General features: G+C 38.9%; 7 protein-coding genes across 9 annotated transcripts; 2 read left to right on the top strand and 5 right to left on the bottom strand.

Annotated features, from left to right (window-relative positions):
- Positions 1–10: 10 nt before the first annotated feature.
- Positions 11–3,659, top strand: LOC108107730 (adenylate kinase isoenzyme 1). 2 transcript variants are annotated; one of them, XM_017215378.2, is made up of 5 exons: positions 11–230; positions 2,005–2,088; positions 2,366–2,488; positions 2,865–3,242; positions 3,322–3,659. In XM_017215378.2, exons 1-5 carry the CDS (start codon positions 228–230, stop codon positions 3,421–3,423), a joined length of 690 nt encoding a protein of 229 aa, XP_017070867.1. In that variant the 5' UTR covers positions 11–227; the 3' UTR covers positions 3,424–3,659. The 2 variants fall into 2 exon arrangements, with proteins under 2 accessions (XP_017070867.1, XP_017070868.1); XM_017215379.2 differs by lacking the exon at positions 2,005–2,088.
- Positions 3,660–5,273: 1,614 nt separating this feature from the next.
- Positions 5,274–6,306, bottom strand: LOC108107595 (brachyurin). Its single transcript, XM_017215158.1, has one exon. The coding sequence runs from the start codon at positions 6,178–6,180 to the stop codon at positions 5,317–5,319; it is 864 nt and encodes a 287-aa protein (XP_017070647.1). The 5' UTR covers positions 6,181–6,306; the 3' UTR covers positions 5,274–5,316.
- Positions 6,307–10,771: 4,465 nt separating this feature from the next.
- LOC108107955 (THO complex subunit 6) lies at positions 10,772–12,053 on the top strand. Of its 2 annotated transcripts, XM_017215793.2 has the most exons (3): positions 10,772–10,962; positions 11,029–11,970; positions 12,039–12,053. In XM_017215793.2, the coding sequence occupies exons 1-2, from the start codon at positions 10,850–10,852 to the stop codon at positions 11,966–11,968; spliced, it is 1,053 nt and encodes a 350-aa protein (XP_017071282.1). In that variant the 5' UTR covers positions 10,772–10,849; the 3' UTR covers positions 11,969–11,970; positions 12,039–12,053. The 2 variants fall into 2 exon arrangements, with proteins under 2 accessions (XP_017071282.1, XP_017071281.1); XM_017215792.1 differs by lacking the exon at positions 12,039–12,053 and having other exon boundaries at positions 11,029–11,999.
- LOC108107539 (esterase P) lies at positions 12,035–13,698 on the bottom strand (the record flags this gene model as incomplete). The annotated part of the gene is made up of 2 exons (XM_017215079.1): positions 12,035–12,282; positions 12,339–13,698. Coding segments are annotated over 2 exons (1,608 nt in total), but the record flags the coding sequence as incomplete, so codon positions are not given.
- Positions 13,699–14,214: 516 nt separating this feature from the next.
- On the bottom strand, positions 14,215–15,996 carry LOC108107954 (esterase 6). The gene is made up of 2 exons (XM_017215791.1): positions 14,556–15,996; positions 14,215–14,502 (listed from the first exon to the last, which is right to left on the bottom strand). Exons 1-2 carry the CDS (start codon positions 15,943–15,945, stop codon positions 14,255–14,257), a joined length of 1,638 nt encoding a protein of 545 aa, XP_017071280.1. The 5' UTR covers positions 15,946–15,996; the 3' UTR covers positions 14,215–14,254.
- Positions 15,997–17,033: 1,037 nt separating this feature from the next.
- On the bottom strand, positions 17,034–18,381 carry LOC108107956 (inositol oxygenase). The gene is made up of 4 exons (XM_017215794.2): positions 18,277–18,381; positions 18,038–18,212; positions 17,373–17,949; positions 17,034–17,315 (listed from the first exon to the last, which is right to left on the bottom strand). Exons 1-4 carry the CDS (start codon positions 18,292–18,294, stop codon positions 17,207–17,209), a joined length of 879 nt encoding a protein of 292 aa, XP_017071283.1. The 5' UTR covers positions 18,295–18,381; the 3' UTR covers positions 17,034–17,206.
- A 2,489-nt stretch (positions 18,382–20,870) lies between these two features.
- On the bottom strand, positions 20,871–24,152 carry LOC108108176 (carbonic anhydrase 2). Its single transcript, XM_017216118.2, has 4 exons — positions 23,875–24,152; positions 21,958–22,430; positions 21,668–21,895; positions 20,871–21,597 (listed from the first exon to the last, which is right to left on the bottom strand). Exons 1-4 carry the CDS (start codon positions 23,930–23,932, stop codon positions 21,352–21,354), a joined length of 1,005 nt encoding a protein of 334 aa, XP_017071607.1. The 5' UTR covers positions 23,933–24,152; the 3' UTR covers positions 20,871–21,351.
- Between the last annotated feature and the right edge of the window lie 2,828 nt (positions 24,153–26,980).

Here is a 26,980-nt window from a genome sequence, read left to right as displayed (position 1 = left end):
GAATCATCGAATCGAAAGCCTTTTCTTCATTCAGTCACTCTCAACGCACGCAGCACAGTGGGTGGGAGGAAAAATCTCGTTGTCGGGCGGAACGGAGCACGGACCACAACAACAATTGGCTAAAAAGGAAGGCTAGTAAGGCATCCGGCTAACAAACTACCGAAAATCTCGCGATTTCTTCAGCGACAGGCCCGCAACAGCGACGTGTATATCTAGTATACATCATCATGGTGAGTGTTTTATGTGCGGGTGTGAGCTGCTGTGATTTGTGTTTTCGTTTCTGCTTATATTGCCCAATTTATTTTATACTTTTTTATTTTGTATGTAACCTACACATAAAATAAGTTTCACTTTGATTTAAACCTCCTAACGGGCACTGTGAATTTTTTTGTAAATTATAAGAGCAGGCAGCACGACCTTGAGCCACTTGCATTGCACTTGACCTTGCCCAGCGATGCAATCAAGAAACTTAGGGGGGCCACCACAAGCTTACTTGGCTCAGCTTTTCGCGACGCGAGAATGAGACAGAGATGGAGAGGGAGACTGAGACTGAGTTTGAGAATCCCCCAGCTCAGCTGTTCCATGTTTACCGCTCTGGGTATAAATAGAGGCTCTCCTAATTTGAAACGATTACGAATTTGTGAAATTCCCCGTAACAAAAGAAGAAATACAAAAACACAAACAACTAAACAAATTAGCAACTCAACGAAACAAACAAAAATAAAAACCGAAATTTCACATTCCAAGCCAAACCAACATCGAATTTTGACGTCAAAATCCCGATTTGAATAAATTTATGACCAGTTGCCCGCCACACAGGAATTTCTGGCGGGGCTTGATTCATTAGCAAGTCCCCAGCCTCGTCGCCAAAAGCAGTTAAAATGTGTTTATTGGCGCTACTCGAACTAGACAGTCATGCCGGTTTTTGCCTTAGTCGCCGTCGCATTATTAAATTGTCAAAACAAAGACAAAAAAACTTAAAAAAAAAAAACCTTTTAAAAGAAATAGCAAGATCAAGAGGCGGGCTTCCATAAAAATTCCTCTAAGCTTTGCTGGATAGTTATTCAGTTCCGTTTGAGCAGAAAGCATGTGTTTGAGGTTCCTGCTATAATTCCATTATTAAAACTAACGACTTGGGAACTTAAACAAGTGTGGAAAACTACCATGTACAGGTCAGTGTTGAATTATTAACCACGGCGAATCCTTGGATATGACATTGAAAAGTCACTGAACTAGTTTATATATCAAATACAAATTACGTAAATGAGCTACAAAATCATAAATTCTCACACGCAACACACTTAATGCGTAGAAATGTGTGTTGTGAGAAAAGAAAAGCCACAGCTAAAAACAACGTCAGAGAAAATAAAAAGCACACAGAATTTATGCTCTAAGGAAAAGCTAAAGGTAGCAGCAGCCAACAACCTGGGCAAATATTCATTCATTTTCTAGGTTTTCAATTTGATTTTTATTTTTTCACTCAAAATTTTCAACGGGTGCGACAATGCGGAACTGGCAAATATCGGCAGGGGCCGCCGAATACTATATCAAAAGCTGATCCGCACACGCTATATAGTCACGGGCCACCAACGGTAGCGATTTCAATTGTTTATAGTAATTGGAATTCCTTTTTTTTTCCTATTTTTTGATGAATTCAAACCATTAACAACACAATTTGTGCGAATGGAGAAGAGGTGGCAATTGCTTTGAATTATCTTGTATAGCCATGACGTGCTACGCAGTGGTTTCTGTACAAGATCAATGTCATGGGCCAATGTAATATTTATATCTATATATATATATATACATACTTTTTTTGTTGTTAGGCTATAGCGCGTGAACATTATTGTCGGCAAACATTTGAGGTTTATTTGCTGCTGGCATCGTGCCCAAAATACTAATAACTACATATTAACCAGAGCCAAGAACATCGCAGATGTAGTTCAATAACACTATAACTTTGAGATATCTAACCATCCTCAACCAACTGTCTCGATTGTGTAGTTATTTATGTGTCACCAAAGGGTTATGAAGAAGGAGGCCGAGGAGAAGCTTAAAGCCGAGGAGCTCCGTAGGGCACGAGCCGCTGTAAGTAGCCCCTTTCGGATGCCAAATCGATGGCGGGAATGATTGTATCCACTACTAGGATTACTTGATGTATGGCATGGCTGCTTCACCAAAAAAACAAAAACAAAAGTGTTTAGAACCTATATCGAAAAACAAAACCTCCTCCATTGAAAACCCTTCCACGCCTCTTAATCCAACTAAGCTTGCGTACACGTCAACTAACTAACTCAGCTAATTTTGTAGATGTTTCTTTGCTTCGATGTTGTGTCCCTTGCTAACCCAGATCCTGTCTTTACAGTCTGAAATTCCCATCATCTGGATCTTGGGTGGACCCGGCTGCGGCAAGGGCACTCAGTGCGCCAAAATTGTGGAAAAATACGGATTCACACATCTGAGTAGCGGTGATTTGCTGCGCAATGAGGTAATTTGGACAGAAATAATGGAATAGTTCAGCTATCTGTTGTTTGCAGATGGCAAGGGTATATTGTTTTTGCCTCCAGAGCGATGTTTACAATTTTAAATGCAATAAATTTGGCATAATTATGATTCATAAACATTTATATTAATCGGTTATTACTTAAATCTTCCTGATTTGAAATTATATTAATTGCTTTCTCTGAATACATTGGCTTATTGAGATATTAGTTGGTTATTACTTTATGTTTGAATACTCATTTTTACTGCCCATAAACACTTAATTCATGTATGTTTATGAGTATAAAAAGTAATAAAAATGAGTTGTATAAAAGACCTCAGCTTACAAATTACTCAGATACTAATGATCTCCCTTTTTACAGGTGGCCTCTGGATCGGACAAGGGTCGTCATCTGCAGGAGATTATGTCTACCGGTGGCTTGGTGTCCAATGATGAAGTGCTGTCGCTGCTGAATGATGCCATCGCTCGCGCCAAGGGAAACTCAAAGGGATTCCTGATCGACGGATATCCTCGGGAGAAGAACCAGGGCGTTGAGTTCGAGCTCCGTGTTGCTCCTGCCGACTTGGCTTTATACTTTGAATGTTCCGAGGACACGATGGTGCAGCGTATTCTGGCACGTGCTGCTGCTTCCCCTGTAAAACGTGAAGATGACAATGAGAAGACCATCAGGGCTCGCCTGCAGACCTTCAGGCAGAACACCAATGCCATTCTGGATCTTTACGAAGCCAAGACCCTGACGGTTAGTTAGTGAAATATATATAAACGAGTATCAAAAAACAAAACCCCCTAATAATTAACGTCATTATTTCTAAATGCAGATCAATGCCGAGCGTGATGTGGATGATATCTTTTTGGAAGTCGTCCAGGCCATTGACTGTGTGCTGAAGAAGAAGCAGCAGAAAGCCGCCGGCCAGTGCTAGTGAAATGGGAAACCATTCGGAAACCGGTACCAAAGTTAGAGACGCAAGCAAAATTTTTAATGCACTTTTTTAGCGCGAATCTCACAATCTCAAAGCTGAGCACAAATGAAAGCGAAACACCAAATAAATTAGTCTAAATCTATATTATGTTACCATATTTAATGGCATTATCCTTCAATCAATTGCAAGCAATAATTGATGTGGTGCTTTTAATAAATTTACACACTTAAATGGAATGTACTTAAAAAACAATATTATTAGCATTTGTAGACTTTAGCCAGAGAGATCGTAGATAATTAATTGAATAATGACTGTAATTTGATATTTACAAGTTACCCTATGAATTGCTAATCTCAGCTAGGCACGATTTAGGGATCTTATTTAGCAAGTCTCTGGCCAATTATTCATAAACTAATTGAAAGATCCAAGGGCGCGTGTGCTTGAAAGGAAAACATTCGAAAACATTTGCCTTGAATGCGGCTGTGAGAGCCACGTGATTTATTATCGAAAACTACAAGCTCATTTAGTTTACTGAACCAGTTTGCTATCAGCATTTAAATAGTTGTGGGAGTAGAACAAAGTTAACCTCGCCATCTAACTAAATACTTTGCTAAATATCTCATTTACATGGGTGTTTCGCCCCAAAATGAATATTGATTATGGCTACTTTTTTAGAAAGATAGATCGATACATTTACTTGTTAATGGTTAAATAACGATGATGACTTGAACTGTATAAGAATTTTATTGAGGAACTTTCCAAAATCTGTGAATATATCGCTGCTACACATTAACAAGTTGCACCCGATAAACTGCTCCAGTCATAATAAATTATATGGCTTTGCCAGCGAATTTAAATTAGAGCGAGTCATCGGATTAATTGATCGACTGCCTCGAGAGCTAAGTTGAATTGGCTTCAAATCCGTTGGGGGATTTGTATTCTGAGCCCAGTTAAATCAGAAGTATTTCGGGCTATTAGATGATATCAATTTTTTGATAAATCTCCTATCAAAAGAATCTTCAAGCCATTGGAGTGCGTCATGAAGTTGGGTTCTTAAAAGGCAAAATAGATCTGACACAATTCGAATAACAAAAGGCCAAAAGAAAATCTTGGAATTTCGGACTCCTCTCTAAAAAAAAAAAATCGAAACTGGTAGTAATAGAATCGTCCATCTATCACGGAACTAAATACCAACTGGAACAGACATCAGCATAAGCATCAGCATTCAGCGTCATCGTCATTCGGAGGCTCCCCTTCGAACTGGAGTGGGTTCAAGTTCTTAGAGATCGTCTCGAGTGTAAAGTCAACACACAAATATTATGTAAAATAAGTGGTTTTTCGAAAGATGCCCAATAATTGTGCGGTTCGTAAATTATGTAAAATTCATAAGAGGAAGGGGGTAAAGAAAACCCACATAATCAAACAATATGGATAGAAAACGAAACAGTTAAACGCTCAGCAAATTATCACTTGGCGACGTAAAAGTTTTTATCGGGTAGCGATTATCGCCGGTCGAGATCAGATCCCCAAATGCGGGAATTCCAATTCAACCAAAAATCAGCATGACTAAACAGACAGAAAAGCCGAAGCAGGTTTTCGTGCTATTATTGTTATTTTTGTTTTTATTTTTGCTCATATACAATTTCTTTTTATATTTTGCATCATTTTTTTGTGCTTTCTTTTTGTTTGAGGCTTGATTTTTATCTTTCTGCGACTTTTAGTCACTCTTAAAACTAAAATAAATACATAGATATAGTTTAAATAGTTAATGCTAAAAACAATGTACAGATTTCAATGAGTGGGATATATCACAAGATTGGAGAATTTCTTCTAAAAACATAAAGCTATTAAGATTCAGTCAGTGGTTGGGATGGGCAATGGAAGGGACCCATCTTAAATGAGATTGTTATCACTGTACTGATGGTGATGCTGCTGCTGCTGGGGTCGCAGGTACTGCTGATGTGCTGCACTATGACCACCAATCTTGCTCTCTATCCAGTCTAGATAGTAAGTTACACGGGTGAAACCTCCAGGAATATTGGTTTCACATCCATCGGCGGGCCCAAAACTGGTAATGCCAACCACCATTTGGGTGTCTTTAAGTACTAGAGGACCACCCGAGTCACCAGTGCACACTGTCTCATCCTTCAGACCCTTGGCACAGATCACTCCCGCGGTGACCACATCGTACTCCTGTGCACACTCCGCATTCGAGATCACCTTCAGTTCGGTGTACTGCATCGAATCTGAGTTGGTCATCTCCACCATGGCGCCCCATCCACTGGCTACCACACTCATTCCCGCGAACTGATCATGTCGATATCTGCTGGGCAGCGAGGCAGGCTGAATCCGCGAGGTGAATCCTATATCCTGTGGCAGCTTGACCAAGGCAATGTCATTGGCCGCCGTCTCCGGGTTGAAATGCTCGTGAACGATGAACTTGTTGGATCTCAGAACCAATCCTCCCGATTGCTCTGTATCCTCCACACTCTTGGTGCCCAAATACACATCGTAATGGGTCACTCCCATGGTGCAATGTCCAGCGGTGAGGATCCAACGTCTATCCAGCAAAGTTCCTCCACACAAAATGCGTTTGCGCCAAAGTTGTTTGCCAATGAGCATCACCTGGTAGGGGAACTTCTCAATCCTTCCATATTTTGATTGTCCCAAAGCATAGCTTTCCGTGGGAGTGGGTTCCCAGATCAACAACAAGATCATTCCCAATCCCAGCAGGTGGGCTATTCTGTTATGGATCATTTTGTTATATCTTTTTTGGCTGCACTTGTCACTGATTTGTCTCGTTTTAACGGATCTTGAATTTAAGTCTTTTGGGTTTTTTGCGATTAATTTTTGTTTTTGTCTCTGAGTTCTGCGCGCTTTGAATGTTCGCTTCAATCTAAATTCATTCTGATGGAGCCGTGATATTTTATACCTCGTCGCTCGCGCTCAGCGAAATATTTCGCCGGTTATCTCGGGCTCTCAGGTGTTTCTTATTTTTTTTTTTTTTTGGTTTTTTGTTTTTGCTCCGCTCATCTTGGCAGATCGGCAGACTCGGACTCTTCTCCGGTAGCCTGTTGTTATGACAGCAAACAAGTCGTAAAATCTCGTTTATAAAGCTGGAGTCTCGGACCTAAGAGATAGTCGGCCGATTTTCATTTTGCGCGCGTAGCCAAGCAAAGTTCAAATTTGAAATGGGAAACGGAAGTGGAATTGGGTTATGTTGTATTGCGTTTGATCCCGAAATATCATATTTCGTATTTCAGCTCTCTCTTATGATTTCAACATAAAATATTTGTATTAGCTCAAAACTTTTGGCAAGAGAAAATCGAAATTCAAGTTGTTTTAGCTTGGCGGATAATAGAACAGGTATTCCAGATGGAGTTTGGACATCAAAATCAAACCACCGCCCATTTTATTCGCTGGGTTGAAATTTTTCGGGGTGACAAATACGATTTTAATTATGTATAAACGATAGAGGAATTCTGATTAAAAAAAAGACTCGTTTGGCCTGTCGTTTTCCATTTGGCTTGCCAATATATTCAATCAGTTGGAAATGTTTCATTCAACTGAGAAAAGATGGAATTTTTTGTCATTTTTTTGAAAGTTGCTTTTGCGCATCTTCACTGGCATTTTCGGGGAGATCCGTAAACAACGGGGGACTCCGTTGATTCAGTGGCGCCATAAGAATTCATATCAACTAAGTTATTCATTTACGCCTCAAAGTCCACGGAAAAAATGTTGCTAATTCCAAGCAAAACTTTCGGCCAAATTTCGGGAGAACGGCGATGAATCAAGTTTTCTGTTTGTTTATAATAAAACAAATTAATATGTAAATTACGCTCTAGATCAAAAAATCACAACAATGCTGACTCAATCAATGTTTTTGTTCTACTGTTTTCTTTCCATTTTCCTGTTTTCTTTTCCGATCTGCGCAAAAATTCCGAAAAATCCAATAAAAACAAACATTCGAAAATGGGAGTTAATTTGCTTGGCGCCAGGCGGTTGTGTTTTTAATGAAAACAACGGAGATTAGCGATCGTTTTAATTTTATTTACTTAATTAGCAGCCGAATTGTAAAAACACCCAGTCGAATGACTTTGTTTTTAAAAAGGAATTTAGCCCATAAATAATATGTTAATTTTTAAGCAGGGGCAAAGGAGTCTCACTAAGTAATCCAGGCAATTACACGTGCTTCTACCACCGATAGAGTATCCCGAAATCGGGTATCTATAATCTCGAATGAGCGTAATGTTTGCATTACTCATTTGCAGGTTCAAGTTTATAAATATATACAAACACTAATAAAATTAATTGGACATAAAGGTGCGAAACACCTGGTAATTGAGTTGTGAAATCCTTAAATATCAGGAACTTAGAATTACTCCCTTAAAAAAAAAAAAAAGAAACTAAGACAGCACGTGTAGGGAATATAACTTCCCGTTTTGGGAGGTGTCTTTTAATGATGGACGGGCTAATCTTCCAATTAGTTTTCAGCACATCGTCAAAGTTTATAGAACAGGTTCTCTTTCTAAGCATCAAATAAAACTTTACTTTCTGACTTTTTCGGGCCAATTTGAGTTTTTAGTGCCACCGACTGAATGCATATTTCATTTTTCGCCGAATGCTTTGAATAAATTACCTCGAAGAACCGGCGAGATTTATTCGACAATTAAAATTTAAATTACGCGACCGGGAATCCGAGATGTAAATTGATGCAAATAAAGGCTCGGGAACACCCAAAAAAAAAACAGCGTTGTTTTTGATCACAAAGTTCAGCGGCTCTCGTCTCTGGCGCCATAAATGTTGCTTACCTTGCCCGAGAAAGTAGCTGACCTTGACGGAATTCGGAATTAGTGATTCGAATCGGAGAGAGATATCAGCTAGAAAGCTGGATTGGATAAATCGGATGTCTAATTAAGGCGCATGTAGAGTGCATTGACCAAGATTCTGGCGTCGGCGTATCGGAATTAGCACATCCAATCGGCCATTGACGTCAGCCTAACACCATTTGTTTCATACGGCCTTTCAGAAAGTAATTAATTTATAAAAAATAACACAAAAACGAAAAATATATTAAAAATCTCACCGAATGAGCTTTTAATATGCAATGGCGTAGAACCAGTAGTCGCCATACCACTTTTCGCCAGGCAGTAAAAGTTCCACTCATCCCGAGGGCTCGATCTTGAAATGTTTCTCGGCCAGAGTTTTTGGACAAACTAGATCCGGTTGGACCTCATTTTATGCTGAAGACCGAACAAGAGAAGAGAGAACCCAAAAAAAATATAATATAAAAAGACAGCAAACAAAAAAGAAAGAGCCGCTTAGAAGAAATTTATAGCTATTGGGGATTTCCCAAAAAACAACCAAATACTGGGCCACAAAAACAAACTCCCATGACGCGGCTGTGTAGCAAACAAAATTTTGCTGAAATTCATCAAAAGCATTTATCATTAGTCGAGAAAGAAAGATGATCGCTTGATAGCTTGATAGCCGTTAGCCAAAATGCAAAGAAACTTTTTGGCGCCAGTTATCCAGACGGCTGGCTTAGTAACGATATGGATATTCGAAAATTAAAAATCAAAAATCCATTGAAAACTAGTTCCTCGTTTTGCAGTTCCGACAACACTGGAATTCCCGAAAAACACGTGCGAAATGCCAAATTCAAATGGTCCAATAAAAACCTAAGAAAGTCGTCAAAACAAATCGTCGTTGGAATCTCAAATCCAATTCGCATAATACGTCAAGTTGTCAAATTAAATTTGCATGCCATTAATATGCTGCCAAATGGAATGAAATGAAGCGCAGCTCAAGTCGCTTATAAACTTGATATGTTTTTATTTTTTTTACCCAATAGATAAGGAATTGATTATGCCGGAAAACCGCCTTTAACCGCCCGTAAGAATCACGCCCATAAAGCGTAGTTCTCAACTTTAATGGGAATCGGGGAATTTTTGGGTTTAAGGTTTTTTGGAATTTATGCGTTGGCTTTCGGACTAGGTGAATTATGCTGCGACAGTTCGAACAACTTTAGTGGCGCCGAAATAATTAATTATAAATCGACTGTCTCGACATTAATAAGCCATTGGAATTTGCATATAAATTAGAACGATTAGAACGCTCGAGAACAACATCCCCAAATCTGTATCTGTATCAACAACGCACAATAGAGCACCAGCTAAGATGATACGTGACTTCTGTATTAATCTTTCTATTTAACAGATAAGAGTATTCAGCTTGTGATGTTGCAATGTTTAATTTTAATTTTGATTTATTAATAAGTTCTTAAGTATTACCGACTGTTTAAGCTTCTAAGCTTTAAAAATGTAGAAGCTCAAAATTGTATTATTAATCAGTTTTATAATTCTAATTATATTCCTCTATCAATTTTAAGTATATAACACTTTTTCATTGATTAAAATGTTTCTAACTTATAAACATTTTACATGTAAAACCTAAGAGATTGAAAATTAATATTGAAATTTCAATGGCTTAATCAGAAAACACCGAATTTTTGATGAACCCGTAACATAGCAGAATTCATTTGGTAAATAAAATCGCTGGCAATTTATGTTATGTTTGATTGGTAAACAACGGAAACCTGATGTTGATAGCCATTTAATTTGAAGCTGTCTAGTATTGTTTTCCAATCATAAGTGGGCAATCATCATTCGTTTATAGGCAAACATGAATCTGAGCACGCTCTTCAAATTCGAAGAGCTCCTCAAAATTGACGTCATATTTTAAGACTTTTCCACACGATCTAATGATGATTCACATCTCGTTTACAATCTAATTTACCCGAATCGATATTAAACGTCATGGTAGCTTTACAAAATTCATATTTTTAGGCGGATTAGTCAACTAATATTTCGACCGTCTCGAAGGTCTCAGACTTTCTTAAAAGTCTTCTCTCACTGTGACAATGCAAATAAAATGCCATCGAACTTTATGTCTGATTAAAGCAGAAATTCCGATTTTAGACCGCATAAGGCAGTCAGGATTACAATTAATGACATTTATCGTAAATAAACATTTACGGCAAGTACACTTATTTCACAATGCATCTGTCATTCAATAAATTCAAGTCGGACACATGGCGAAAAACATTATTTATTTAGGAATGCAAATTGCAATCAGAAGCGAGCGATTTTGTTCGGATAATTGCATTTACAATTGGTTGTATTTCCTCAAATTCAAACAAATTTCAAGTGATTAAAAACAGGTTATTAAAAAAATTCAAAATAAACGTTACGCTAACTAACGGGTTGCTTTGGCGTAAGAAAAGACGTAATGCTTTCACACGTAGGGTGACCTGAAGCATATTTTTGACTTGAAATGGTATATTTTGGTATTTTTTAAGCTACAGCCACACTAAGTTCGCCGGCGTAAACAATTCTTTAAACTACTCAAATTAATAAAAAAAAATATGAAAGAAAAGGATTTGAAACGTGCCTACAATAATGTACTAGCACAGGCTATATCCAGCTCTCATCAGCACCTATTTGCGGGTAATCTGTTCGGTGATATATTCGTGCTCAGGTGAGAAACCATGTTTTGGCGCAACTTCATTATATTAAAATTATATTTTCTATTCTATTTTTAAAGCATTAAGGAACTAGATAAAGGTTCCGAAGAGCCGCCTGGCAAACTAAAGATCTTCCCTCAGGGCAGCGATGTGGATATCAATTACCTGGCCTTTCATCGTGATTTTCTGATAATAGGTGCCGTTGGTCTTATTTACGGATTGAAATGGGACGAGGAGGAGGAATCCTTGGCCACAAAACGATCATGGGAGGTAAAGATACCCATGCAGGTGGATGCTGTGGAAGTGCCAGACGTAAACTCCATGTGGCTGGACTCGGAAAACAGCATTCTCTTCGCCGGCTGCGGCGATGGCGTGATCTACCAAGTGAGTTTGGAGGATGGATGCATTCAGCGAGAATATCGCGGTCACACGGACTACATCCATAGTGTGGTGGGTAATTCTGACGGGCAGATATTTTCCGGAGCCGAAGATGGTACTGTGCGAGTGTGGAGCACTAAGCAGCAAGAGCAAACTGCTATGCTGGAGCCGTACAAGAATCCGGAACTATTGCGGCCAGATTGGGGCAAGTGGATTGGAGCTGTGGCTGTCAACGACGAGTGGCTGCTGTGCGGCGGAGGACCCAAGGCATCCATTTACCATCTACGCTCTCTGGAGTGCACCCGTGTTTTTGACTTCCCCGGACGCGTGCATCTCTGCGATTTTGTAGACGATTCTGTTTTTATTGGCGGAGAACACAACCACGTGCAGTCCTATACTTTAAATGGAGTCCTACAAGCCAATATACCCGTGGAGCATACCGCGTGCTACTCTGCGGTTTGGCAAACTTCACCCATTAAGGTCATGTCCATTGCTGGCTTCAGCAACAAGCTGCACATCCTTAAGGATTTCCGATTCCTGGACAGCAAAATTGATCTTTATGGCAATGTTCTGGGCGAAGAAAATACTCCGCAAGAAGAGGATGAACTGATCGAGGAACCTCTGACAGTGGAAGCAGCTTGAAGGTTTAATAAAATGTTTCTTTAATTGTCAATTACTATTTTTTTTATATTTAAACGTTTATTTTTCTTAGGGAAGCTGTTCATATTGCTCGTTCTTGCAACCGGTTCGTGTTATTCGAAGCACCTCATATTTTGTACTGTTCATATTATTTTGAAAATTGCACTCGCCATATGTCAAAGTTCCCTTATCGTTAAGTGCAAAATCCTCCAGCATCTTAATGAACTTTTTCGAAATATCCTCTTTATCTGGACGAATGGTTTTTCGAAATGTCGTGGTGTTAAATATCAAGAAAAAGTCATCTCCATGGACAGTTCCTTTAATAAGTAAAAGATTAGATAAAGTTATTATAGAAATATAAATATATACGCACCGAAATGTATATCAGTGCGATTGGATAGCCGCTGCGCCACTCCGACATCAGATGGATTATCGTAGACAAACGAATAGACAGGACTTTTGCCATATTTCCGGTGAAGATCTATTAATTTTGGCACGCTGTTCTTGAAAAGAATATCAGTGAACATCCGCTGCAGATCCAAATAGCTTTCCTCGCTGAATCGTCGATCTCCTAAATACTGCTGTCTAATGTTCCTAGAGAACTCATCCATATCCCTAACAGTTTTCATGGAATTCCGGGAGAATAGCAAGTAAGGCGCCCAGTCAAACCATCGGTCATTGAGTGTATCAATCCATGTCTCTCCAGTGGTTTGATTTGTTTCCAACAACTGCGCAGCATTATAGCCTCCATCCTCAGAGGTATATGTCACAGCCCAAGGGACTTGCGCGAACTTACCACTTGTGATGATGTCTATGGGATGTTGGGTAAGGAAAGCCTCGGGTGCATCTTTCGGCTCTATAACAGGTCCAAAGGGACTAAAGGGCACATAGGAAAACACGAGGAAGCTGCGAACAGCGGAGACCAATTCACCGGCTGGCTTGGACTTTAAACATTTCTTAAGTTTTGCAGAGTCCGTGGTCTCACCACAACCGACTATTCGACCCAGTTCAAAGGCTCGTCCACTCTCATGGATAACCCAGGGATCAAGTGCATTACCGCTCACCGAAATGGCTGCCTTAGCCAATTGACTAAAATCCTCATGCAGAAGATGGAAATGAGCTGAGGCCCCGCCAGCAGAGTGGCCGATGAGCACAATGTTATCGGGCATACCGCCAAAGTGTATAATGTTTTCCTTAATCCATCGTAGAGCTAGACGTTGATCCTTCAGTCCATAATTCCCCGGCAAATCCTTATCACCAGTGCTGGCGAAACCCAAAGGTCCAACGCGATAGTTTATTTTTACTACAATCATAGTTCCTTCCTGCATAAAGTTACTGTGTCCATATATTCTGGATCCACCAAACATAAAGGAACCACCATGCAGGAGAACGACAACAGGAAAGTGGTCCCGACTTGGATTCTTTGGCTTATACACGCTTACGGTTAAGCAGTCTTCTTCGCCCATTAGCTTGTCGCTTCCACGCTGAAATTGGTTCCATTGTACGCAGGATACAGGTGTCTCAGTGGCATTGAAAATCTCAGTCCATTGATGATTATACGGTTGAGGTGCCTCAAATCTTAGTTCACCAATTGGCGGTTCGGCATAGGGAATCGATTCGTAGCTGTAGTAATGCCCATTATCTTTTCCACGGAGTTTTCCATTAGGTATGTTGATTATTAAGGGATCTGACGGGGCTCTCCAGTATAAGCGAATGTTATCCACGGCATCAGCAAGTACATTAAGTTTTTAAGGACGAGCATGTTGTGAATTTCGACGAATTATTTACGCGACTGCGAGCAAACAAATGTGGATTTTTATTTTATAGCTGTTAAACACAAGCCTTCGAAGTAAAATAACTTAATCAAACGGGTTATTAGAATATTCAGGGCGTATACTATATTAAAGCGGTCAATTGGGAATGAGCTAATTATCATTATAATTATCATCATTCACTTAATGTTACACAGAGAAAATTTTATAATTAAATTTTGAAAATATATATTTTATCTCTAACAGCTAAATTTTTGTAGAATTTGTCAAAGAAATAAATCGTGATAAATTCTGAAAAAAATAGCTAAATAGTCGTATTAGTCATTTGATAATCCAAAATTGACCTAATCTGCCAAAATTTATCACTTACAGTTATCTGAATATCAATAACATTTTCCACAATGCTAAAATTAATAAGCCCAAATATATTCAAGTAACATTTCGTTGTTATCTTTAAAACAATAGAATTACGAGGAATACTTTATAATCAATAACACATTTATTTCGTTGGAAAACATTAGGGAAACTGCACATATTGTTTATTCTCACATCCGTCCCTGTTTATGAATAACAAGTTGAACTTTTCACTGCCCACATTATCTTCGAAAGTGCAATCACCGAATTTCAGAATGCCCTGCTTACTAACAGCAAAATCAGCTAACATATTGATGAAATTTTTCGAAATACGTTTCTCATCCGAACGTAACAGAGGATTTCTTACAAGGTTTCCAAATATCAAGAAGTAGTCATCACCATGTATGGTTCCTGTTAAATAGAAAAATGTAATAAAGCCAATTTAGTAAGTTTAATTCACTTACCAAAAGTAGAGTCAAAGCTCATGGCTAGGAAATGAGCGATTCCTCTATCGGCTGGATTGTCATATGCATAAGCGTAGACGGGATTTTTTCCATGCTTGCGATGAAGGTCCAAAGCTTCCTGTGTGCTATTCTTGAAAACGATATCCGTAAAGAGCCGCTGCAATGCCAAATAGTTTTTCCTACTAAATCTCTCATTGCCCACATACTCTTGTCTAATTGCCCGGGAGTAATCATCCATTTCCTTGATGGTTTTCTTTGAGTCCCTGTAGAATAGTAAATACGGTGCCCAGTCCAACCAGCGATCGTTAAGTTCGTCAAGGAAAGTCCTCCCAGTTCCATGCCATTCTCGTAAAAGCAAGGCGGCATTATAGCCACCATCCTCAGTGACATAGGTCACCGCCCATGGAACTTGTCCAAACTTTCCGCTTTTGATAACATCCCTTGGGTCTTGGGTAAGGAAGGCGCCTGGAGCATCCGCGGGCTCCACTACCGGACTAAACGGTGCAAAGGGCACATAGGAAAATACTAGGAAGTTTCGCACAGCTGTGACTATTTCATTGGCTGTCTTGGACTTTAAACATTTCTTGAGGGTGGCCGAATCTGCAGCCATTCCACATCCCAAAATGCGTCCAAGTTCAAAGGCTCGTCCACGGCTACCCTGCTGGACAACCCAAGGATCTAAAGCATTTCCACTGAAAGAGATCGCCGCCTTGGCCAACTGACCAAAATCTTCGCGAAGCATCTGCAGATGAACTGAAGCTCCTCCAGCTGAATGTCCAATGAGCAGAATGTTCTCCGGTTCTCCACCAAAGCACGCTATGTTTTTCTTAATCCACTGCAGGGCTAGACGTTGATCTTTCAGTCCATAGTTTCCGGGAAGATCCCTATCACCGGTGCTTGCGAAACCCAATGGCCCCAAGCGATAGCTTATCTTCACCAGAATGAATTTGCCTTCCTGCATCACGTCATCGTGTCCATTCTGATCTGCTCCGCCGAACATGAAGGCACCGCCATGAATATGGGCCACCACAGGAAAGCTGCTCCTGCTGGAATTCTTTGGCTTGTAGACGCTGACAGTTAAGCAGTCCTCCTTTCCGGTCAATTTGTTGTCTAGCACAATAAACTGATCCCACTGCAGACAAGCCACTGGTGGTTTCGTGGCATCGAAGGTATCCGACCACTTTTGTTTGTACGGTTCAGGCGCTTCGAATCGCAGGTCACCCGTTGGGGGTTCAGCATAGGGAATCGATTCGTAGCTGTAGTAGTTGACATTATCGCGGCCACGTAGTTTGCCCTGAGGAAGCTCCACCACCAGGGGATCACTTTGATCACAAGCCAACGAACTAAGCCAAAAATAGCTTAGCAGAAAGATGAATCTCACGCAGTTCATATTGCTGCTGCTCACTCCGCCAAATTCAGACCGCAACTATCTTGAGAAGTGGAAACTGCGGCCGCTTTTATTCCGATCTGTTGGCTTATCGGCGGCCGGCCACCTGAACAACCAGTCCCAATTGAGATCTGGGCACGCTATGAGATTAGATTTCTAATGCCTGGCTTTGATTTGGGCATAACTCTTGTGTGGACATCCATACGATAACCGTATACAAATTAAGATTGTTAGAAATGCACTCCCATTGCAATATATGATATGATTTAAATTTATTTCTAAGACATGCATCCCAATTGAGATTGCCAATCCCACTTCAAGTGAGCTGTTTATTATACAATCGCTCGCAAGTCAACTTGATTAATTACTTTATATGCATGTTATATTTTTGTTTATACATTGAAACAGATGGCTATGATAGTAGACTTTGTAATTAAACCGTTTAAAAGTCGAATAAGTTGCTTAATGCGATTGAAATTTACTCTGAGATAAGGATGTGGTCAGAATTTTTGGGATGGGAAAAATATTTAAATTTATTTCAGAAGCTATATTCAATTATCCAATTCCACTAGTTTTTCTCTAGTTACAGATAAGCATTTAAAAACTGTAAGCTGTAAAAATGTGAATTCATTATAAAAACAAATGTGCTATTAATTCTAGCAAACTGTTAATGACTGATAAGAAAGTATTAAGGAAATTGGCAGAATAAGCGACACTCAAGAAAATGTTGGATCTCAATTAATAAAATACAAGAGGATGATCGGTTTGCCTGAACTTCCTAAAATTCTCGCTAAGGCGGCATCATAATTGGTTAAGAATCAGCAATAGACTAAGAAACAAATAGCAGGAAAAATTCTTAAAATACTTATTTCTATTAATAGTTCGCCGCCGAAAAGTATGCACAGCTTTTTGGGATGAATGTAAAGAAGAATTACACATTACAAAAGTTAAAAAGTTTTTAGAATTATTTAGGTGCTTTCCATTACTCTGGATAACTTTTAAAAACATTTTCTGTATAATTTTAAGCCAGAGGAAACCACAGTTTTGTGCAGCTAGCGCCATTAAATTAAATAATTGAAAATTAAAATAAATATCTTTAGCACTCTTAGTTTTTGTAGAATGTTTTTATATTGAGTATATGTTAAAGACATGTATTATATTATATTTTAAGTATATATGTTATCTAAGAAATAAAATGTAATATTTGGGGGATATTTAAGGTTTCTGGTAAATAGGATTGTAAAGTATAGAAAACAAAATTTGCTTAGAACTCCACGACTCCCGGCAAATATTTGTCGATCAGGGTCTGGTAGTACGGCCACAAAGCCTCAATATCAGGAACCACCTCGCTCTTAGTATACAAATCATAGCGACTACAAAGGAAATTGATTATTAAATTGAAAATATATAAGATTTTAAAGTAAACTCACTTGAAGATTAGCACCCACTTCTTGGTCTCCGCGTCCTTGGGTGCCTCCAGGTGCTTGTAGTCACCGCCATTGTGCCAAGGATAGAACGAATGGAAGCGAATGATGTTGCATGCCACATCGGGCAACTTAGTCTTGTTGTGTTTCAGCACTGAATACATGTATTCATCGTGTCCCCAGGACATTAGCAGATTGTCCACACCACAGTTGGGCTGGTAGATTCCCAACTCGGTGTTATAGTCAGGATTATCTCCATCGGGATTTCCCTCAAAGCTCTCATCCCGGTAGACGATGCTATCGCCCCAACGGCAACCCACAGCGAAGGTGTCACCCACCACTGCCCACTGTGGCTCGTCATAGAAGGCCATAATCTTGCCAAGATCGTGAATGAGAGCTGTAAGATGTAGCCAATCGTGCTCTGGGAACTCGGCACGTGCACGCTCGGCTGCTTGGAAGGCGTGGATAATGTTCGGCAAATCCAGATCGGGATCAGATTCGTCCACTAGATCGTTTAGCTTCTCCAGAGCCTCACGCACTGTCATCTTAATGGTGTTGAACTTTAGCCAGCGATCGCGGCGACCTGGTAAGTTAAGAAATTATTATTAAAATTGATCATCAACTTCAAAAATAATTATTAATATTTTATTAAATTAAATTAACTAACTTACCCTTGACGAAATCCACAGTCTGGTTCAAGTGCATCTGACGATAGGTCTGACGAACACGTTCCTTCAAGGGATCAGTGGTGTCCACACTGTAGTCCCGGAATTTGGATGGATTTTTGTCGGCAAATGTGGGCTCTGGCCGCATCAGCTCCGAAGGATCCAGAAGGTGGACGTGGTTCTATCAATTAAAAACACCATTAAATAAGTCACCAAGAAGCACTTTTGAGATAGAGTTTCTTTACCTCCGCAAGGATTCTCATTATGATTAATATTTAATGTTAAAGAACTTAAAAATTTTTGGGTAGTAACCGCGCACTTGAGAAAGCGAAACACTTTTGAATCGCTGGACGCTGAGACCTCAGACTTTTATAGTCTGTCGTCCATCGGAAATTCAACGGAATTCACAATCACATTCTATATAGTACTCTCTCTTCTATTCTAGTATACTCGAAAATGATTTATAGAATGTTTGTGATTTCTCAAAACACGAGAGTCGCCTGCGCGCTCTACCCCTGCAGCTGTCTTCCAATCACTATCAATATTACTTCAGAAACCAGGCTCAAATGAGGGATTTAAACTCATTACATTGTGTTAAAATAATCCTTATCAGGAGTCTGGAACGCCTACACATCGGAGGCTCTGCTTATCTGGAGCTGCATTACATTTTTTGCTCCATTAACTTATGAAACTGGAAGCTGCACTTGACTGATAACTCCGAAAGGCTGGCCATAAAATAACATAACAAATCTGTTCTACATACGAGTATATCTGGTTCAAGTGCAAGGCCATGGCATTGAATTATGAGACTGATTGACGGGGTCGTTGTGCGGAGGACTCTTAAATGTATGCTGTGAGACTATGGGAAATGGTCTGATAAGAATGAAATAAGCTTAATGGGAATGCATCTCTTTAAAATGTTTACTTCAGATATTAAATGTGGATTTAAAACCAAAAAGTTAATAGACTTCTTAATACAATTTCGGTTTATAGATCCTTCTACCAATATAACTTGTTTAATCCCTTAAATAACTTCGTTTTAATATATGTTTATGCATTAATTCTTTAACTTTCCATTTCTATGTCATTAAAAAGACTTAATGACCAGCCTTAGAGAACGGACAATCAATTTTCCCCGGGATCAAATGTCACGCCTTAGGCCCCCTAAAAATTCCTACCATAGATCTTGGTCTAACCTTGAACAACCGTCAGGAAGGCAGCCAGTCCATAGCCAGAAGCCAACGCTCCAGATCCAGCGATCATCCGAATGTCTAAAAGTAGCAATAACACCCCGCAATCTGGGTACACAGTCATCAAGCTAAAGCTTAATGTGCCATCAAGGGGGGGATTGCCTAAAGAAAAGTTATCAGTCGTCTACATGACGTCGATGCGATCCGATCCGGACTCACACACGCCGCAAGTGCGAACTACAAGTTGAGATTTCACACTGCCCACGAAGGGGCGGACTGATCGCTAATACTTAGATGTGGATGTGAATGTGGTTGCTGATGGTGTTCCATATAGAATTGGGCCGGAGGGGCTTGTTCTAAGTTTCCCGAGGCGCAGTATCGCCGTTCGTCACCATCGAAAGGTCAGTTTGTAACGATCGTTGTCAATAAACCTTATCACCTATTAGGGGATCGTTTTCACATAGAGTATATTATATTGGGGAAGCTGGGCGGCAATGGAAAAGTTTCATAATATTTTTATTTTACGCCAATTCTCTGGTGTCATCAATTAAGTAAGAACGTGCCGTGGAATGCAATCACGAAACGTAGAGAGTTGAAAGTCAATAAATGTTATTTATAGTATTTCACATTTTCCCATCAAATCTAAATATTGCACTCTGTCTTAATATATCAGCCAGATCGATCACATTAACAAACAACAATGATAAGCTCATTAAAAAGCCACAAATTATTCTATAATTAGGGAGGGGTCACACGTAAAGTTCATAAGGTTAGGCAGGACAAGGCTATTAGACGCATAATGGACCCAAATGACAAACAACAATGATCAATCCGTTTTTCGAAATACAGTATTCTCTACCTATGACAACCTGTGCTCTCATACTTTCTCCTTGGAATAATTGCAGTTTAGTTTAGGCAGGCTCCACCGTTCTTACTACGGCCTCAAGTAATTATCAATAAATCACGTCGACTTTCGCCAGACGAACTCTTCGACTTAAACTCAAAAGTTGATATTTCGCTGATAGATTTGTGCACATGCTTGCAATAATTCATACGGCTTCGGCTGACAGCCGGGGTCATTAGGTCATCAAGAATACACTCCCCTGGCGGCACAAGACTCTCAGCCTGATATGATTACTACAAAGCTTTAAGTAAGTCATAAATGCAAGGAAACCAATATAGGCTAACATAAATGACGACTTTTATCCTGAATAAAAAAAGATATTTAAAGAGGGAAATATATTTGTAAGCCTAGCCGCAAAGTATGCTTCATTTTCTGTCAAAATAATTTTAAATTCCATTCCATAAATGGGATGAAAGCGGAAATATTGCTATGTTATTTTGACACATAATCATCAATCATAATTTAATGCAATATCACACCTGTATAGGAAATAAAAACATCAGAAAAACCAATTTCCTTTGATCATGTTAACACCTTATTGGCATGTTTACTTTAAAGGTCATAAAAACGGCTTTTTTGCTGTATTAAATTGAATTAATTTTCATACAATTTAAATCAAAATGATAACATTTTAAACCTCAATGTGTAGGAGGTTAAATCATACAAAAAATGTCATCTTTTTAAAGTACATATATTACCCAAGGCACTTTATATAATTTTCTCATATTAATAAACTCTTTAATAGTCTGTTAGCAAAAAAAATTGCAAAAATACATTTTATTAAACTTTAATGCTAAGAAATCTTAAGTCTATGGTACACGAATAAAAAGCTCCGCCTGTGCCAAGCATTTAAAATCACAATGTGCAATACCAAGTGGATTCCCCTCGCACCGACGACTGACTTGGGCGGCTCTCTGGACGGATACGATTCGGTTGACAGTCTCTGTGCGAGGTGCTGCATAATTGATGAGTGAGGGTATCGTGTGCCAGCTGAAGCTTCTCGCCCAGTTTTGGGTTTAATATTTTCTCCCGCCTGTTTGTTTGTCCGTAGATATATGGATGAATGTCCTGTCGGCTGGGGTGCCCCATGCCAAGGGGAAATGTATATACCAGGAATCGTGTTAGAACAACAAACAGCGGAAAATGTAAATTACAGCGCTTAATTGGACGCCCAAGCGCATGCTAGGCATTTAACGATTTAACCTTCGATTCCCCGCCACAGAACTCTAATTAAAAACGGAGGTCCTTAATAGCGCTGCGAGGACAACAATGAGTAGCACGAAAGCCAGGGAATGGGGCTTCCATTTTCCAATCGCCGCATTTTCCGCATTAACAAACGGAATCGAACCCATATTGTATATCGGAGTCTCTACAATATTCTTGTACAAAATTCGATCGTTAAGGGGCTGGATGGGTCGGAAATTGTTTTTCAGATGATCATCGTGTGCTGTCAGCAGACGGAAGGCATTTAACTGGATAAGAAATAAATTTAAAATTCAATTAGAAATAAAAATTTAATAATAATCAAAACAAAATATTTACCTGCTTCTCTGTAATGTCAATGGGCGTTACGAAGTCAATCCAGGTTACCTCCTCGCTACATGGCGGAGTTGTCAGAGAGCCAGTGTAGCTGAAGTAGCTCTCCAAATACTTCGATATGTATTCTCCTAGAGGAAGTGGATCGGTCATGTTCACGGTTTTGCCCTTCCGGTCAATTTGGGCTAGCAAATTCGTGAAGCCCTCATAACCGCCAGTTGTCTTGTCGCCAACCTGAAAATATAAATATTTAAAATTAAAATATATTATTAAACCGGCAAAAATTAGACTCCAACCTGAAAGAAGAACGCCATCACAGCGATGCCATGATCCTTGTCCAGAGCACTAGCAAAGTCAGGATATTCCAGATTCCTTAATACCACATGGAGCTCGGCGGGGTAGGCTTTGTTATTGATCCGATCCTCACTGCCTATCGTATCGTTCTCGCCCCAATGGAAGTGGAACTGCTCAAACTGGTAGCCCAAAAGAGTTTTCTCCGCCAAAGGGCCACCCCTAACCGTTGGAATTTCGTCCTCACCGAAAGTCATCTTCACCAGGACCGTGTGACCATTATTCGACATTTGTAAAGTCTCTGGCTCCACATTGAAGTTAAAGAACTCCAGCTTGGAGAACTTCTTCTCCACGGCATTCACCTCGGCGATATTTATGGGACTCTGATGCTTTCCACTGCAACGGGCAAAGTCCTCGCTCCAGTGCTCGGGTCCATGTCTGCCCTCGTAGCCAAAGTCTTGGGCCAAGACAACCGACGCTAAAATTATAAAATAACAAAAGGTAAATATTAAAAATCACATGGGTATTTATTTTTTCACAATCAAAACTTTTTCTTTGAGGAAAAACAAACAGAGATGGCTAATTGAGCTTCTCCAGGTGCTAATTGAAAGATAAAGTCGGTGACATTTTGTGACATCGAGTGGGTGTGTGTAATCAGTGATACCAGTTTAATAAAGCTATCTACTATTTTTGGTCGAAGCGAAAGCTATAAATATTCGGTATGTGTGTCCTATTAATTTTGCACATTATATTAATGCGGCGGCTGTCGTCATTTCATTGGGAATCAGTTCAGGCAGTTCATACATGAAGGCAAACTTAATTGCTCATTCAATTAGCATTAATCGGCTAGTAATTAACCGTGTAAAGTTTATTTCTCTTGGCAGGGAATATCTGTGAACCACAAAAAAGGGCGCAGCTATCGGTTGTAAATAGCTACTATTTGTAATATTTTCCATTTTTCAATACAAAAGCCGACATTATAAGCCAAAACCCAAAGTCTAACAAAATTAGCAGTACTTCAAAACCAAATTATCTCTCATTAACAAGTTGCCTAATTTATGACAAATTGAGGTTAATTACGGACTAATTTCTATTAGCGGCATTTTGAGTTTATTCTTTCCAACTTAGTTCACACCATTAAAAATTTAAACTTAATCGGATAATTGAAAAAAAAGGGGAAAAAATTCAATTTGGTTTTTTACGACGCCTATCATGTGGTTTGGTCATGTCTCATTTTGATGATCATCATGGACAGTGGTGACGAGTAATCAAGAAACCCGAATGGCAGGTAGAAGGTCGAAGATCAATCAGGTGACCAACTCGTAAGTGGCTATAAATAAATTAAAAGTTCTATCGCAGAAGTGCTCAAGACCTCTGGAGATAGTATCATCATCGAGACATCGCACTGTGATTTCCTACAATCTTTTATTGATTTATAACCAAGATAATCGGTTAGTTATAAAACTATAATGATTTACTTAACAATTTTTTAGGATGTTTACCACTTGTTAGTGACAATCTAAATGGGCTTTCCAACTAATAACAAACTGAGTTGTAACTTTTGAATTTTATGTCGATTTTTGTAAGCTTTTAATACATTTTACTTTGACGATTTCTTAGACCTTTTTATACAGAAAAGCTAATATCGTAAGGTTTTTGATTGAAGTAAGGCTTTAAGTAGAACAAACACAATCACAATCATATCAAACAACTCAATCTCAAATGTGAACTGATTAAAAATGTGTTAATCACAGTCCTGACAATTGTTTAAATATTTGCAGCACTCAGTTAGGAAAACACTTTGTCGGCATAAATAGAGCTTGATGGTCAGTTTCGTATCTTGATTAACGCACTTTTGTCAACATTGCCTTCATTATCAGGTTACACCTTTGTTTTGCCATATATACTGGGCTATAGCTCACCACAAATCAAGATCGGAGCAAAGACAATTGCAAGCGTGTTGTTGCGACACCTCCTCATGGTTACACTTTGCCTTGGAGTCACTTTTCCCGGAACGCTTGCCCTTATCTGGCTATCGGAAGGGGCACTGTCACCAAGTCGCGACTAATTTACGAACTATAACTATTTAAGGCTATGCACAAATCTAAGTGGCTTTCGTAGGCTTTCCCTCTGTCCGAAATGTTTCACTGCCTTATTTTCCGTGCTCACCCGCCGAACGCGGTCACACAACTGCGGTTAGGGCCTCAACAACACCGCTTATATCGCCTCGTTTGAGGTTTCTGTCTGCCGTCGAATGCTTCTGTTTGTTTGTTTTCTTTTTTTGTTGTTGTTTTTGTTGCTGCCAATCCAGTCGGAGCCCACGGGATGGAACTTTCCTATCCACTCGAAAACTGCCGAAGAAGCCACCGTTTTTGGGGTGTCCAAGCCACTGAAATGCCAGCCACAAGCGATGAAAATTTTAAAAGGTTAACTAACCGGATGAACCTGAGTTGCCCTAACCTTGCCATTGAGCGAAGGTATTCGGGTTACTCGTAAAACTATTCCGCTCAAATTTATTCTTTTTGAGTGTTTCTTCATTACACCAATCTTTGGAAATTCAAGTACCGACCTCTAGATCTCCTCTGCTAATGAGGAGTTTATTACGCATATCTTCTGTTAATAAACTGTTTAGTGCAAAATTGTTTAATTAACAGAACGGGTATTAATTGCTGCTCTAAAGCGTTACAGCTAAACTGTAAAGTTTTCTGGCCTTATACATTCTATGACAACTTGTAAAGTTAATTATCAGATTAGATTTACTAACCGTCCTCCCTAAAAATAATAATATTTTAATAATTTAATTAATTTGCTTAATAGCATAATAAATTTATACTATCATTTTAAGGGAGAATTAAAATATTGATTTCTTGTAAAGTTATTTCTTATTTTTCAAAACCGTTCCTAAACTAGCACCCCTGGGTGTACTTCTACACTATCACTGTAAGCTTTTGAAGTTTTCCGTTAGTTTGGTTCCAAACTTATATCATTGTCTCTCTTTAATTTCTTTGCTTTGCTTCTATGTAAATACCTTGTAATCTAAGGCATTGAAGGGTATGAACGATTCGAGGAACTGAAACCCCAATTAATTTATAGCCGAATGACTAATAGCGTGCGTGCTGGTCTAAAGCCTCGATGAGTAACTGCCGAATTGGATGACTATGGATAAAGATGGTAATCCAAGCCGGGGAAAGACCGAAAGACGAGACTGGAAAGTCAAATAACGATTGTTCCAGAGACAATCGAAGAGCACTCAAAAGAGAGTGAGGACTTGAGTTAAGGGGGTTACAAAACCGCAAGTTTTCGATGATCATACATATAATATATATATGTACATATATAGTAGGTGAAATGTGGGCGATTGAAGGGCTTATCTCTATATACATATGTATATCTGTGTGATACTTAGGCTGATTGCTTTGTTGTTTATCTTTGCATCACATGTCGCAGCCACAAATCGTAGTGCAATGCAAATGCACAGGGCACATTAAATGGCATTACTATTGCATGTTAATCGCATTGTGCAGCTTGTTTGCCTTGCACTGCGTAACATTTTCCCATTTCCCCAGACATCGATAGCTTTTCACTGTCGGATCAATAATTGCCATTCTATTAAAACTGGCAAACAGATTAACGCAATGCCATTACATTAATTTATTTTTTATGAAAATTGTTAATACGAGCCCTTAAGTTATTCGTATTTCTGGTTTTTAAACTAGTAGGTTTAGGAAAACGAAACAATGGCTAAACATGATTAACGCGTTTATAAATATTAGCTTATACAATGGGCATTGTAGGGTAAACCAGATTACTGTATTAATTAAGAAATCTTTTAAGAACTTTGATCAAAAATCAGAGATGTTATTAAGCATAACAGAGATGTCATTTATATTTAAAGTTTGAATATATCTTTGAAAAAGCAGTCTAGTTTATAATATGTCTTACTATAATATTATTTTACCTACAAAAATACGATGGAAACTACATTTACATGAGTATATACACAATTTTTAAACTTTTTAATTAAGAGTCAACTCAATGTTACATTTTAATACCAATTAGATTTTAAACATCAAACTACGTAATGTATGGAAAGCCCACTTGTTGAAAAACAATAGAGCTTTAATTAAATAAAAAAAAGTTAAATACCATTAAGATTCTGTGAGTTAATGAATCCATTTCACCGCCATCCGAATATATCAATAAACCAATTAATTAAAACCAGGAAACAGATTATTAATAACTATTAATACTTGGGTTTTTTCTTTCCCAATTTTTTGGTACTTTTGTGGGAACTTTTTCAGGCCAGTGACTCATCCTGCGATGTTTGGCTTTGGCAGTGGAATATTTTAACCGGAGCTGTGAAACATTTTGCATTGTCGTTCATCTGGGCAAGCTGAGACTCGAAAAGGCGAGTGAGGCGTGTATTAAAACGACCTCCGTGATATGTCAAGCGGTAACATAAATGTCTGGTACGGCGAGCACAAAGTCTACAATCTGGAAAAGTTGAGCACAGAACACTTACGCTTATTCCCCGCTTTATAATAGACTCTTTTTGTATTCTTATTTTTTTTTTTTTTTTTTTTGCAAAAGTCACTAATTACTCTGCTCGGGTTTTATTTTTTATGTTTTGGGTTAGGAACGGGGAAGGGAAATTTGACGACGAAAACAGCAGACAGAGATAGCATTAGGAACAGAAAGAGTAAGTGCTTTTTTCGTGCTTTGAGTTACAAACTGAAAACAAAATATATATATATGGTATATATATGTACTACCAACCTGCGGCGAATGCGTAAATGTCGTATAATTTACTGCCACAAAGCGAAACTTTTAATATCTAACCCAGGAAGGCAACCTGGAAAAAGTTCGGTGGTGTGTTTATGCGGCACATTTAAAAGTGTCTCTGAATTCCAATCTTTTTTATGCAATATACTCTTTAAAGCGTATCTCTCGAATGGTATCTGATTTCTAAAGTTGGTCATAATCATAAAACGAAATGGTGGCCTTTTTAAGATTTTTTACGGATTTATG

Source organism: Drosophila eugracilis, unplaced genomic scaffold, assembly GCF_018153835.1.
Source record: "Drosophila eugracilis isolate 14026-0451.02 unplaced genomic scaffold, ASM1815383v1 contig_2088, whole genome shotgun sequence".
Lineage (NCBI taxonomy): Eukaryota > Metazoa > Arthropoda > Insecta > Diptera > Drosophilidae > Drosophila > Drosophila eugracilis.
This window is presented reverse-complemented; position numbering and strand designations above follow the sequence as displayed.

What these genes read in the sequence shown, in the direction of transcription:
- LOC108107730 (XM_017215378.2), top strand. An exon ending in TCCGTAGGGCACGAGCCGCT is followed by an intron (nt 2,089 to 2,365) that starts GTAAGTAGCCCC and finishes CTGTCTTTACAG; the next exon opens with TCTGAAATTCCCATCATCTG. An exon ending in GTGATTTGCTGCGCAATGAG is followed by an intron (nt 2,489 to 2,864) that starts GTAATTTGGACA and finishes CCCTTTTTACAG; the next exon opens with GTGGCCTCTGGATCGGACAA.
- LOC108107595 (XM_017215158.1), bottom strand. Translation starts at nt 6,180, where the DNA reads ATGATCCATAACAGAATAGCCCACCTGCTGGGATTGGGAATGATCTTG.
- LOC108107955 (XM_017215793.2), top strand. Translation starts at nt 10,850, where the DNA reads ATGAAAGAAAAGGATTTGAAACGTGCCTACAATAATGTACTAGCACAG. An exon ending in GGTGATATATTCGTGCTCAG is followed by an intron (nt 10,963 to 11,028) that starts GTGAGAAACCAT and finishes CTATTTTTAAAG; the next exon opens with CATTAAGGAACTAGATAAAG.
- LOC108107954 (XM_017215791.1), bottom strand. Translation starts at nt 15,945, where the DNA reads ATGAACTGCGTGAGATTCATCTTTCTGCTAAGCTATTTTTGGCTTAGT. An exon ending in GAGCTTTGACTCTACTTTTG is followed by an intron (nt 14,503 to 14,555) that starts GTAAGTGAATTA and finishes TCTATTTAACAG; the next exon opens with GAACCATACATGGTGATGAC.
- LOC108107956 (XM_017215794.2), bottom strand. An exon ending in GACTGTGGATTTCGTCAAGG is followed by an intron (nt 17,950 to 18,037) that starts GTAAGTTAGTTA and finishes TTAACTTACCAG; the next exon opens with GTCGCCGCGATCGCTGGCTA. An exon ending in AAGTGGGTGCTAATCTTCAA is followed by an intron (nt 17,316 to 17,372) that starts GTGAGTTTACTT and finishes TTTCCTTTGTAG; the next exon opens with TCGCTATGATTTGTATACTA.
- LOC108108176 (XM_017216118.2), bottom strand. Translation starts at nt 23,932, where the DNA reads ATGAGGAGGTGTCGCAACAACACGCTTGCAATTGTCTTTGCTCCGATC. An exon ending in TGCTCCGATCTTGATTTGTG is followed by an intron (nt 22,431 to 23,874) that starts GTGAGCTATAGC and finishes TTATAATTTTAG; the next exon opens with CGTCGGTTGTCTTGGCCCAA. An exon ending in TGATGGCGTTCTTCTTTCAG is followed by an intron (nt 21,896 to 21,957) that starts GTTGGAGTCTAA and finishes TTATATTTTCAG; the next exon opens with GTTGGCGACAAGACAACTGG.